Genomic DNA, 13,696 nt, shown 5'->3' on the forward strand with positions numbered 1-13,696 from the left:
ATATAATATAAAGAAATTATGGCCCTGAGCAAAGCCAGATAGATAAGCTAATAATGCATTGATCTTTGTTATTTATTCATTTAATTTTTTCTTTTAACAAATTTTAAGTAAATTTCCTACAGTTCAAAAATACTTATATATTCCCATGCTTAAAACTTGCATGTTGTGGTTAATGTTTCTGATATGTGTTCTGTTTTCAGAGGCAAAATTTGATTTTATTGTGGGAAATGTCTGCATCACTGTATCCCTGAGTGAGCGTGTGTCCAGTATAGTATATAAAGCAATCACAGCAGTTCAAAAATATATATCTGTGTTACTACGGGGCAGATCCAGGGGGAGCCATGGGGGCCATGGCCCCCCAAAAGTTTTGCATTTTGAAAACCCTGTTGAAAAGAATTGAAATACTTTACCAATACTGTATTGTCAAATAATAAACTGCAACTGTAAGTAACATGAATATATCTTTTTTCTTAATAGGTAATTAAAAGAGGCTAGGTCGCTTTCTCTAATGCACATTCATAACGACATGCAAATTGATATAAATCACGTTATAGATCGGTATGCTAAGATGAATAATCATCATCATGAATTTAATTTTGTAAATAAATTATTATATTATTATTACTGCATTAAATAACATATATAAAATTTTGGATTGTAATGGATTAATTATAAATATTGAAATGAAATAACAAAGAAAAATCAACTTAATTTAAATCTTCATCTTTTTATTTTTTATCCTACCTTACATTATTATATAATTTTGATTCTTTGCATGGCAGTTCTGATTAAAGTTTTTAGGACTGTACAAGCCAAGCTTAAAGTTAATTTAACTACTAGAGTCCCCATGAGAGTAACTTCAAATAACTTACAGCTTAATTTCTATAAATCAAAATAAAATTGTAAAAACTTAAGCACTTGTTTTTTTTTGTCGAAACCGTCCCTTTTTGCCTCTTTCACAGCAATATAATGATTGATTGGATGATTTTTCACATTTAAAGATAGTTCAGAATAGTATGTATGTAAAGTATGTATCCAATAAAAGTGTATGAAATATTACATACCCAAATTAGAAGGGAGTAGGAAAATGTAACCCCTTACCTCCCAATGGTCCCCCCCCCCAAATTCAGTTGTTGGATTTGCTCCTGCTTTTTTCTTTTTTTAGTATTCCTGATTTATTTTTTGAAAACGACAAAGTAACTTTCTTTCCTGAAAATACTAGAAAGAAATTTTATATTAGTTGATGTACATTAATGTTATGTATTCTCTGTCACTACATGTTTTTTTTCTTGATCTGTATTTTATGAACCATATTGTCTACAATTGGGAGGGGGAAAGACATTAACTTGTGCATGTATATATCAATCAACCTATCCATACTTTACAAGAATTTAAATATAAACTGACAATTAGATCTACAGTCTTATTAATATATGGGAATGATAACCTTTTTTAATTTTATTACCAAGTACATGGGTGAAAATGTGAACTGATGAACTACAAAACTTAAGCAATTCAATTTCATGAATAATTTAATTCTGAACAATCCCAAAATTGATTTGATCTATCAAAAATTCTGTACATTTAAATTGGTACACAGAACATTATAACATAGTGAATGATATCCTCATCTACTTTGATCTAAGTAATGCCAGCAACATGAAATACAACTTCTCATTAAACAACACAATGCAGATAAAAGACTGTGAAGGATAAGTGCAATTCAAATAAAAATTACCATTACAACACTTAAAAAACAAACAAAAGTATTACCTGGATATTTAACATATATAACATCTTTTCCATCTGATCCATATTTCTCACTGTACATTACTTCGTACGACATGTCTGAAGTAAGAGCCAAACAATAATTGAAATTTGTTGTATTATATGGCTTATTTCTACCTTTACGTTAGTTTATTATTATTATTTAACACTAACATTACAGTATCTGAACAAAAATTATTATATCGTACTACAACAATATTGTCTATGTTTATCACATTTAATGCAACAATATAAAACAAATAATAATATTTTTTTAATAAATTTTAACTGGGAAATCCTCAGAATAGTTATTATAAATCAATCAATATACAAAACGAATAATAAAAATAAAATTAACTTCACGTGGATAGTACTGTCATGACTTTACCGATAACGCTATACGAACACGTCAATCAAAGATCGTAAAATGCGAACTTTAAAATTACACAACAGTTATAATTTACGAACAAAACAGCTGATGTTATTTACCAACTTCATCATCAAATCATGTTTTACAACACGCGACACTTTCGACATAGCAACCAATAACCATTGTTTTTTTACGGAAATAAAGATATTTTTTTAAAAATTGGAATAAGAAACACTACCCTCGATTAAGAAAATTAGTTTTCTAACGTGTATTGCAATTTATTTAATTATATTGTAATTTATCATCTCTTGTCTTTCATGATTAAACACGTCAACTTTTTCTATTGTCAGCTTTCAACGTGATTAACGTGCCGTTCAATCAGTGGATGATGGATCTATTTGCGTAGAGGTTATGTGTACCGGTTTTTTCTAGGTTATGTTTTAGAATGTTTGTATTTTTAAATGTCATTCAGTTAAAGCGTTATCACCTTTTTAATTTCTTTGAGATTATTAAAACGTACTTTGGAAATTTTACCGTAAGATATTATTTATAGAAAATATGTCGGAGACCCGTTTTGTCGGTGCAGACACTTTGGCAATATTAACTGGGCTATTTTTCCGATGGTGTGTTTCTCTATTTTCGTATTCTGGAGAAGGAAAGCCTCCAATGTATGGTGATTATGAAGCGCAACGTCATTGGATGGAATTGACTGTGAATTTACCGATTACGGAATGGTATTTTAATACAAATGATAATGATCTCTTATATTGGGGATTAGATTATCCCCCTTTAACAGCTTATCATAGTTTTATTTGTGGTTATTTTGCTAAATACTTCAACCCTAATTTTATAAAATTACATACATCTAGAGGGTATGAATCATTAAATCATAAATTTTTTATGAGAGCTTCTGTATTTATTGTCGATCTAATGACTTTTGTTCCTGGAATATGTTTATATTTTTCATGTTCAAAATCAAGAAAAACTGAAGTTTATAGATCTGGTGGAGGTGATGGACCCAGTGAGATACGAAATAAAATTTCACCCACCCTACTGATTTTTATCGCATTGATATATCCAGGATTATTATTAATAGATTATGGTCACTTTCAGTATAACTGTGTTTCATTGGGTTTGTTTGTATCTGCTGTTGTTTGCACCATGAAGAATAACTATGTCTTATCATCTGTGTTATTCTGTTTAGCATTAAACTATAAACAAATGGAATTGTACCACTCACTACCATTCTTTTTTTATTTTCTTGGAATCTGTTATAATATTCTACAGTATGAAGGTTTTAAGCCAGCATTTAAATTATTGTTTAATATCAGTCTGTCAGTGATATTAAGTTTTTTTATTATATGGTTACCATTTATTTTTGATGTAAATCAAATATCTCAAGTGATTCAAAGATTATTTCCTTTATCACGTGGTGTTTTTGAAGATAAGGTTGCAAACTTTTGGTGTTGTTTTAATGTGTTTTATAAAATAAGATTATTTGTAAATAATGATACCATGGCAAAAATTTGTTTAATTGATACATTGTTCTCTGTACTACCTAGTTCTGTTGATTTATTTTTAAATCCAACGTTTCAGAAATTTAAAATTTCACTCATAAATTCATCACTTGCTTTTTTTCTCTTCTCATTTCAAGTTCATGAAAAGAGTATATTATTAGTTGCTGTACCGGTATTATTATATTTTCCACAAGACCAGTTCTTTTGTTTCTGGTTTTTGATAATTTCAACTTTTAGTATGTTACCATTGTACATAAAAGATAATCTTCATGTACCGTACATAAGTTTAACCTTATTTTTTTATTTCTTTATTACATCGTTGCTAGATTTAAAAACGACTATAAATTCATCTATTGCCATAATACAGAATAAGATACCATCTATTATGAAGAAAAGATTATTTATTACAAATAATATTTGTAAAGTAATTTATTATATGTTTTTAACATCCATGATCGGATGTTTAGTATTAACATTTATAATTTTATGTTTAGAACCACCTTCACGTTATCCTGATTTATTTCCATTACTCGTTTCATTTTATTCATGTATCCATTTCATTATGTTTTTTTTGTATTTCAATTTTGTACAGATAAGTGCAAAAGGTTGTATAAAATTAAAATTAAATTAATGAATCGTAGCTAATTAGTAAAACTGATCTCAAAATATTTTAACTAGTTATAATGAAAGACCATAAATAGTTTTTAAAATGTATTACTTTTGATAACCTTTATTTAAAATTTTTAGGGGATTTATATAAAAGATCAAATGACATCTAAAGTATATGATGTTTTTATGGTCTGAAGAATTGTATTGCAGTAAGTAAGTGAGAAAATATTGTCATAAAAAAACAATAATCTTATGTTATTTATATAATTTCTGTTTTAAGTATTATTATTATTATTATTCTCCTATTTGTAATAATTAAATTATAATACTAACCAAATAATTTTTTTCTTACCTACATCATTATTTATACAGTGTGCACTAGGATGCCTTCATTATCAGTTATATGTAGATTAGGTGCCATAACCATAATGGTTATAGTTGACCTGACAAGACAAAATTACTTCTAAAATGTCACAGCTAATTTTAAGAATAACATTCATCCCGTGCTGTGATTGCTAAGAAGAATGAGAAATAAAATGATTAAGTGTTCCCCGCCTCACTGCGTTGAATACATTGTCATATAACAGCATCCAAGGCCCATTGAAATTCAAGTGATATTCAATCGTAAAAGTACATCTGTTCACCACAGAGACTGCCTGTAAAACATTACTGTCACCATAGTCATAGAAAGATTGTGGTAGTCTAAAGCAACAAATTTATGTATATCATCCTGTAAGAAATATTGCAGATATCATGATATAATGTGTATACTTTTAAATAAAATTTAGAGAATTTTATCATTTTTTTTATTACTAAAGATACTTTTGTTAGCTACTGTACTTTCAACAACAAAAAAATCTCTTGAATCTGCTATTATTTTCACATAAAACAGGTAGTTTCTTTTGTCTTCCTTATTTTAATTAATACTGATTTTGAAAAGAAATATTAGTTTTGTAGTTTTTTTTAATAATATTTTTAAAATAGAAAAAAACATTTATTATAGTTGAAATAAAAATTGAAATTTTATGTATTAATGGATTGAAGTATGCTTTATGAGCTAGCCAAATTTCAATTCAGTTGATTAATTTTTAAATTATCTGTAGTGTGCTTAAATTATCTGTAGGAACAACATGAATATTATAATATTTAAAAAACTAATTAAAATGCTGGGAGAATATAATGTAATTTTGAAGTAAAATTAATTTGTGCGTTTAAAAGTAATGTAATGTATTTCAAAATATTAGCAGTGAAATCAGGGGACCTTCAGTTAAACAATTTCCATGTAATTTGGAAGCATGTTGTTTCATAATATTTAATGTTCATAAAGGTTCATTAACCTAATAACAGTCTATACTAGAAAGTAATGATTTTATTTTGTTGATTATTGGTTGTACCATATCTCCAAAATATAAATTGTAATGAAAACTCACTCACTACCTCTGATTTCTTTAAAATCAAATTATTTATTTTTTTTTTTTAATTATGTAGAAATTTAAATAAATACTTTTTTACCTCTCATACTACAGTTGAAATTGTGAAGGAAAGCTAACATGTAGCACAAATATTTATTTATGTATTTTTTCCATGGCTGCCCAAAAAGGAGTATAATGTATTTAGGGTGTATGTATGTTTGTTCCACTGTAGCAGTTCAATGGCTGTACCGATTTAGATGTACGACTGTGCATTGGAATCCATATATTACTGGGAGTATCATAGGCTATGTAAATATATATATATATATATATATAGTAGTGGAGATTTCCTGGTTGAAGCCCAAACTTTAATTAATTGAGTTAATAAACTGTAAACTGTTAGCTGGGTTTGAACTGAATGTTCCAAATCAATTGAATGAATAATATTACAAAAATAATACAATTAAATTTACGTTGAATAAAATAAATGAAAAAAATTTTGTTTAATAATAATGGGCTTCCCATGGGGACTGTGTGTAAGACTAGAGTGGTGAGGTGAGGTGATGTGAGCACCTCGTATGAGGCTAGACCAATCATCACCCATCAACTAGTAACTGTTACATGACTGCCCAAAAAGGAATGAAATATATTTAGGGTGTATGTTTAACCATAGCAGCTCAATGACTAAACCAATTTAGATGTATGACCCCGTGTTGAAAACCTTACTTTATCTGGAGTTTCATAGGCTATATATATATATATATAAAATATGACACAAAAACATTATACTACATACAAATATTAGATACAAAATTGTCACTCACATTGTGTTTAATTATCCTGTATTAAAGAGCTATGCTTATCAGCAATGTTTTTTTTTTTTTGGCAATCGTGTTCTTTAATTTTTAATATTTATCTTCTGTTTATATTAGTCAAAAGCATACACTTTTGAAATCTCGCATATAAAAATGAGGATTTTAAAAATAATTTTTCATGATACATTTCTGGATATTTTTTATGATTATCTCAATATTTAATTCATAACATTGTTTGCTATTAATACTAGGGGTAAACATATTGTGTTAATTTATATATATTTTATTGTAATGAATCTTGTAAGCAATATTTTTAAATAAATAATATATTCATAAACTTAAAAGTTATTATAACCTCAGTATTTTTTATATAAATGATGTCATTCAAACCATAATTGTCAACAAAATTTCTGTTGATATGCACTTATTAAATATATTTAAATAATAAATTATTTTGTAAAAGTTATGTTCAGATATTTCAGAAACTGTTTTTTTAGATTATTTATAAATGTTAGACTTTCAGCCTGTTAATGATTATTAGTTATTACGTAAGATATATTAATTATGTTGCATGTATGTGTATCTGGCCATTATTATTATTATTATTATGTTTTTAAGACAAGGAGATGGAATAACTTATGCTCCTTGACTTTATGACAAAATAAATTATGGTTGGTAGGACTTATAAGAATTTGACTCTGGATTAGACATGATCATTTTTATATAAACATTGTCTCACAAAAGACTAAGCAGATCTGAAAATTTTTCTACTTCTTACTAATTCTATTACTTATGAAAAATTACATGCACATTTTTAAACTAATATATAAGAAAATAAAAGGGGACTAAATTACATGATAAGAAACTTATATTCATAATTTTTTAATGAATGTATTCACAATTCATGCAACACATTTTAGTAATGAGTAGGTCCATGTCATCATAACTTATTTAAAACATTATTACATGAATTTCCAGTACAAATAAAAATTAAGGATCGAGTAAAAAAATTTGTAATAAGTATGTATGTACGTTGTGTAGCTTATTACACTTGCTATAAGAAAAACTCTCTTGGGTCCAATTAAGTACTATAATCTAATAATTATGTGTTGCCCGTAACAGAATGGTTGTGGGTTACCTTATATTATTAATCATTCAAAAAGATTATCATTTAAAATATTCTTAAAGGTTATTAGTAAAGAGTGAGTAACAACACATGCAAAAAAGCTGAAACTCTCAAACTATATTAGAAAAAATTGAAAGTGGCAGCATGTTTTGGTTAGAAGTACCAATAAAAGTATAAAAGCAATAATAACTCTGTTTTTCTTTTAAATTGTATAACTATATAATTATTTTGTTAATATTTTTTTGTAATTAAAATTGTTGCAATACAGTAGTCACTGATAATTCTCAGAATGATAAAATTATTTGAGTTTTCTTTCATGACAGTTATTACATGACATGTATAAGCTATATGTAGCGTATATTGTACAACTTGTAATTGCTGTTCAACGCGTGAAATATTAGTGTTTAGGTTTTATATGACATCATCTGTGTAATTAACTTTAGAAACATATCATTATTAAAATGTTAATAATAGATGGATCCATTGCATATTGTGATACAGATTTCTTAAATTTATATGTACTTATAAATGTTTATTTTTTTTACATTAAGAAATATTTTAAACAATTTTAATTAAAATTATATTTTTTTAGAAGGTTTAACTCTATAATATCGTAGTTTGTATTTTTAGGAGGATTAGGCAATAATTTCATCTCTATCAGATTAAATATTTCTACAGTTACCACACAGGGAAGAGAGTAACTGGACAATTCTTATGCATAGCTCCTGCCCTCCACCTTACTACATAAATTTCAAAGTTCCAGTAATTCATTAGGTGTCTTTTATTATTCCCAGAGTGACAAGACAATTTACACGGATTTGAATACTAGATCATGGATACCGGTGTTCTTCGGTGGTTGGGTTTCAATTAACCACACATCTCAGGAATGGTCGAACTGAGAATGTACAAGACTACACTTCATTTACACTCATACATATCATCCTCTGAAGTATTATCTAAACGGTAGTTACCGGAGGCTAAACAGAAAAAAGAGAGAGAGAGAGTGACAAGACAAAACCCACAAAATATCCTGGGAAAGAAGCAATCAAGGATAAAAAAGGATAAATCTTCCTACAGAGGTACTGTATAACAAGAAAAATTTATTTGTCCAAAGGAATGCTTCAAGGCACTTCCACATACTGAGTATTCATCCTGTTCATAATTCCTTGGAAGATTAAGGTATTATCCAGGATGAGAGCAGCATGTTACTAAGCAATGATTTTTCTTTCTGAAGACTAAGGGCTTTCTGAAAAATGTCTCTAACTTTCTATAGGAAAACTATTGTTAATAGGCAAGGATATCTGTTCACAAGGGCTAATCCTGTTGTCGATGGTTTTATAGCTTCTGCAGTAAAACTCATTCTATTTTATTATGCACTTAAACTGTTCAACATAAAAAAAATTTGAAAAGTATTGGTTCCATCTTGGGTATAATACCTATATTTTTTGAAGGGTTTTAGGCAAAACAGATGGTTGCTGTATAAAGTGTTATTTTGATGAAAATTTTTATCTTGTACTGTAGGCTCTTCCATAAGTAGATTGACCTTTCTTATTTTTCAAGACAATTTTTCCCTTATCCTTGATCTTTTCTGCACCAGTGTTTGTAGGTTTGGGTTAAGTCCATCCTTAGAAACATTAAGAACCTTGTTGTGACATAGTAGATGTTCTCTCACGGAGCCTATTTATTATTTTATTGAGTAAATGGTTCTTAATTTTTCTTAAAATATAAATAATGTGCCACTTATTTTAAATATAATTTTCTTAAAAAATATTTCTTTTCTAAACTGAGTGATTTCTTTGTTGGAATTTTTTCACATTAAAAACAATTGTTTTAAACAAACCCAATCTACTGTAGTACACTTATATTTTCCTCTTCAAAATAACCTTATTGATTTTTGGCAAAAGCAAACTACATTTTCTAGATGCAGAAGAGAATCTATTTATTTATTTTACTTAATGACTTGCTTAACTATTTTATCACCTTAGTGATTCATGTACCTGTTTTATTTATATTGAATAATATTCTTTATATGAGAATGAACATTCCTTACTGCTTGCATCTATTTGATTGGTTTAATGAAAGAAATATAAAAATTATCATTAGTATTTACACATTAAAATAGTCTCTTCTCTAATAAATAACTTAAAAAAGAAAAAAAAGATTGGTAATGTAAAAAGTTTAATATTTTATGGCTATATTATTACTTTTATTTCCTTTTAACAACTAATTTTCTTTGTAAAACTGAAAACTGTATTGCCATTAAGTTGAAATTTTACTGTATGTATGTTTTTCTATATATGCCAAATTCCTGATAAGTATTTAAATTTAATAAGAGAAAGCATAAAAATAATAAAAAAAATACAGGTGTAATAATAATAATAATAAATTTCTGTTATTTTATATTTCATACATTCACTTAGTTAAATAAATTGTTTAATTGAAATATATTTGATTTGATTTAGACCATATTAATTGAATTTAAAAAAAAAACATTCTGTCAGTCACTCTATTGGCACTTTTTAAGTTTATACTTTAAATTTTTAATAACAGGATATTTTAATCAAAAACATATAAACTTAATGTTAAATCTAAGTGATAAAGTAGAATATGACTGTAAACAAGAGTTAGAAGCATTTACATTTTACTGTAATGCTAAACATATGTTCAATGTTACATGTGCAGTTTTACTGTCATGCTTGAAATAAATTGTAATATTTTTATTGTTAAAAATGATTGTGGATAATTTACCGTCTTCAATTAATATGTATTAAAATATTAATAAAACTTAGTGTACACTAAAATTTTTTTTGAATTTGTAGATTAAGTTTCAGAAAGAAGTTAAATATTATTTACTTAAGAAACTCTCTGATATTAACAAATATTAAAATAAAATTATATTTTGTTTCTTATACATAAAAATAAAAGTGAAATGTTATCGATGGGAGTACTGTTTATAAAATTATACTTTTAAATGAACAAGTTTGTAAATAACTTTTTTATAAGGCTTGTTTTGTATATACTGTAAATAAAATTTATCATAAAATAAATCTGGCTTTGCCTTTTTTTAAGTGGAATTCCTCCTTATTAGTATATATTTTAATATTACCATAATTTCATTTATTAAAAAATTACTATTAATTACTATTATTTTGTTAAATTTAGGATAAAAATATATTTAAAAAAAATGATTAAACATGCTATTTTACAAATAAGTAAGGCAACTGCACTAGCATTTATTATAAAAGGATTGATGAATTTTTCATAATTAATACATATAAAAAAATTACATAAAATGATAGCCTATTTAAGATTAGTAATATTATAAAGTATATAAATCTGTTCAAATACAAATTTTAAATATTCAGGTACATAATTTAAGTATGCAGTAAATTAAGTATGTAGATTGGCCTATTTTTAAAAATTCATTAAAAATAATATTGTTTTTTATAAAAAGAAAAGACTTAAGTTTAAATAAATCATTCAGAAGATTTTTTTAGATGTTTAGGTAATTAAAGGTATTATGTAAGCTGTACAGTACAGAAATACCTGAAAACATGTTCTGATATTTTTAAGAAATCCCTAGATATTATCTAGATGAGAATGTACTCATTATTAATCATTCAGGCTTACAATTTTAGTGAGACGCTTCTAATTGTAAAATTATGGTTTAAATATAATTGTTTACGACGTGAAATCAGTTTCATCATCCCCAAAATTAGCATTTTAGTAAATTCATCGAGAAAACTTATAAAATGTTATTAGTTGTTTGAAAAGATTTTAAGATAAATTTTTATAGGCTTTTCATTACTGAAGATGGAATAAGATTTAAAATTTAACTGTTAGTGTAATATTTCTGATAATATTAATAATACAAAATGCATTATAAAAATGCTTTACCTTGTATAAAAAAAAAATTGTTTGTATTCAAGGAGGGATTAGAAGGTTTTAACAACAGTTTTGTTGATCATTTCCATTTAACATATATTAAACTACATAATTTCAAAAATTGTTTTAATAAGTTGCAGAGCTTGGAAAGTGCATATATATAAACATTATGTATATATAAAATTGTTTTATTTAAAACAATATTTTCTTGTTGTTCAAACAAGTTCTGTATAAAATAAAATAAGATAAAAAAACTTCCTTATAAAAGAAGTTATTTTTGTAATTTGAATAAAAACCAAACTTAAGAAAGTCTTCTTTTGTTAGCCACACTATATAAACAAAATGATTATAAAAAATTTGAAAAAGCGTTTGACTTTGAAGTAAGAAAAACGAATCGCACTCTTTTTTAAGGATGAATAACTGGATAGGTTATTATTACCTGAAATTATCAACAAAAGCTACAAATGAGACAAAAGAACACAAAAGTTTGTAAATGTGACATGCAACAAATGGAAATAACTCATATGTAAGGTTGTAAAGGGGCCAAAAATTTAAATAATTAAACCAAAATTAGTATAAAATTAATAAAAAAAAAAAAATAAACTAACAAAAAAAAGTAGATAAAATTATTTACACACACAAATAAACACATTAATAATAATGTACTGCACTTATAAATAACTTAATGATTGCTCTACTTTTTAAATATTGTAGTTATTCAGACTAGTTTTATTTCTCCTTCTTACAAAACATCCTAGGTCAGCAGAAATTAAGTTTTTCAGTCCACTCAAATGATGACATTTTGGATCTATCTGATGTTCCATGAAAAGAAGGAACAAATTATTTTATTAACAATAAATATAATAATTTTCATAAGTAAAGTTAGTGTAATTTATAGACAAGTAATTAATGTAGGAGTGAAAAGGGCTTCCACTGAAAGAATGAGTAGCAATTGAAAAATATATTAAATTTCAGGCAAAAGTTTTATCAGATTTTACAATTTAAAAATTTGTCATTGTCATCTACGAGGTGTGTGAGAAAAGTAATCAGACTGACTTTTTACTTACCAAAGTTTTTATTTTTTTCAAACAACAATATTATCCCCTTCAAATTAGTTCCCTTGGACAGCTATAAACTGACAGAGTCATTGTTCCCACTCCTGGTAGCAGCGCTGGAAGGCTTCAACTGGTAGGGCTTTAAATTGGGCGGTCACTGTCTTTTGAATGTTCTCCAGAGTTCCAAAATGACGTTCTTTTAGACATGTTTCAATTTCAGGAAAAGGAAAAAGTCACAAGGACTCAAATCAGGTAAATAGGGGGGTTGAGGAACCATAGGAATGCGTTTTGAGGTCAAAAATTCCCTGATGGAAATGGCTGTCTGATACAGAGCATTGTCATGATGAAGCATCCACTTGTCTGCAATGTCTGGTCTCACGCGAATCACTCTTTTCCTTAGCCTTTTAAGGACACCATTGTAAAACACTTGGTTGATAGTTTGTCCTGGAGGAACAAATTCTTTATGCACTATACCCCTACTGTCAAAAAAGCAAATCAGCATGGTTTTGATCTTCGATTTGCTCATTTGACATTTTTCGGTTGAGGAGATGACGGAGTGTGCCACTCTTCGCTTTGCCGCTTTGTTTCAGCATCGTTCATAAATATCGAGAATTCATCACCTGTTATCACACGATTGAAGAATTCTTGGTCATTGTCAATCCTCTCAAGAAGATCAATGCACATGTTTCTTCAACTGTCCTGTTCCGTTGTGAGGTTTTTCAGCACCAATTTTGCACAAACCTTTTGCACGTCCAAATCGTCTGTCAAAATTTGATGTACGGTGAAAGTGCTTAAATTTAACTGTTCACTCATCATCCTTATTGTTAAATTACAGTCTCCTCACCAGAACCCTCACATGCTCAACATTTTCGTCAGATTTTGAAGTTGAAGGTCTCCCTGAGCGAGGTTGATCTTCAACATGTTCTCGGGCTTCCAAAAATGATTTGTGCCAGCGGAAGACTTGTGCTCTTGATAAGCAATGTTCCCCATAGGCCTGTTTCAACTTTTCAAAAGTCACACTTGCAGATTCCCCAAGTTTAACACAAAACTTTATTGCATAACATCGCTCTAAATTCCGATGCTCAATTTTCATAACACACAGCAAAAACACAACTTCACTGATGACGCTGTCAAAAATAA

The 13,696-nt window shown here is 27.4% G+C and overlaps 2 protein-coding genes across 4 annotated transcripts in view; one reads left to right on the forward strand and one right to left on the reverse strand.

Annotated features, from left to right (window-relative positions):
- LOC142324066 (RUS family member 1) overlaps positions 1–12,219 on the reverse strand; it is a 49,988-nt gene extending 37,769 nt beyond the window's left edge. The window contains exon 1 of one of the 3 annotated variants that reach the window (XM_075364686.1): positions 12,200–12,219. Coding sequence is in view for 1 of the 3 variants with exons in the window: in XM_075364683.1 (XP_075220798.1) it covers positions 1,774–1,846 (73 nt within the window). In the remaining 2 variants the exon portion in view is untranslated. Of the gene's footprint in view, positions 1–1,773; positions 2,284–4,615; positions 4,981–12,199 lie in introns of those variants that run through there. The other 2 variants (XM_075364685.1, XM_075364683.1) reach the window with 2 other exon arrangements.
- gny (ALG6 alpha-1,3-glucosyltransferase garnysstan) lies at positions 2,492–4,618 on the forward strand. Its single transcript, XM_075364682.1, has one exon. It carries the CDS (start codon positions 2,696–2,698, stop codon positions 4,283–4,285), a length of 1,590 nt encoding a protein of 529 aa, XP_075220797.1. The 5' UTR covers positions 2,492–2,695; the 3' UTR covers positions 4,286–4,618.
- Positions 12,220–13,696: the final 1,477 nt, after the last annotated feature.

This window comes from Lycorma delicatula, chromosome 4, assembly GCF_047948215.1.
Source record: "Lycorma delicatula isolate Av1 chromosome 4, ASM4794821v1, whole genome shotgun sequence".
Lineage (NCBI taxonomy): Eukaryota > Metazoa > Arthropoda > Insecta > Hemiptera > Fulgoridae > Lycorma > Lycorma delicatula.

What these genes read in the sequence shown, in the direction of transcription:
- gny (XM_075364682.1), top strand. Translation starts at nt 2,696, where the DNA reads ATGTCGGAGACCCGTTTTGTCGGTGCAGACACTTTGGCAATATTAACT.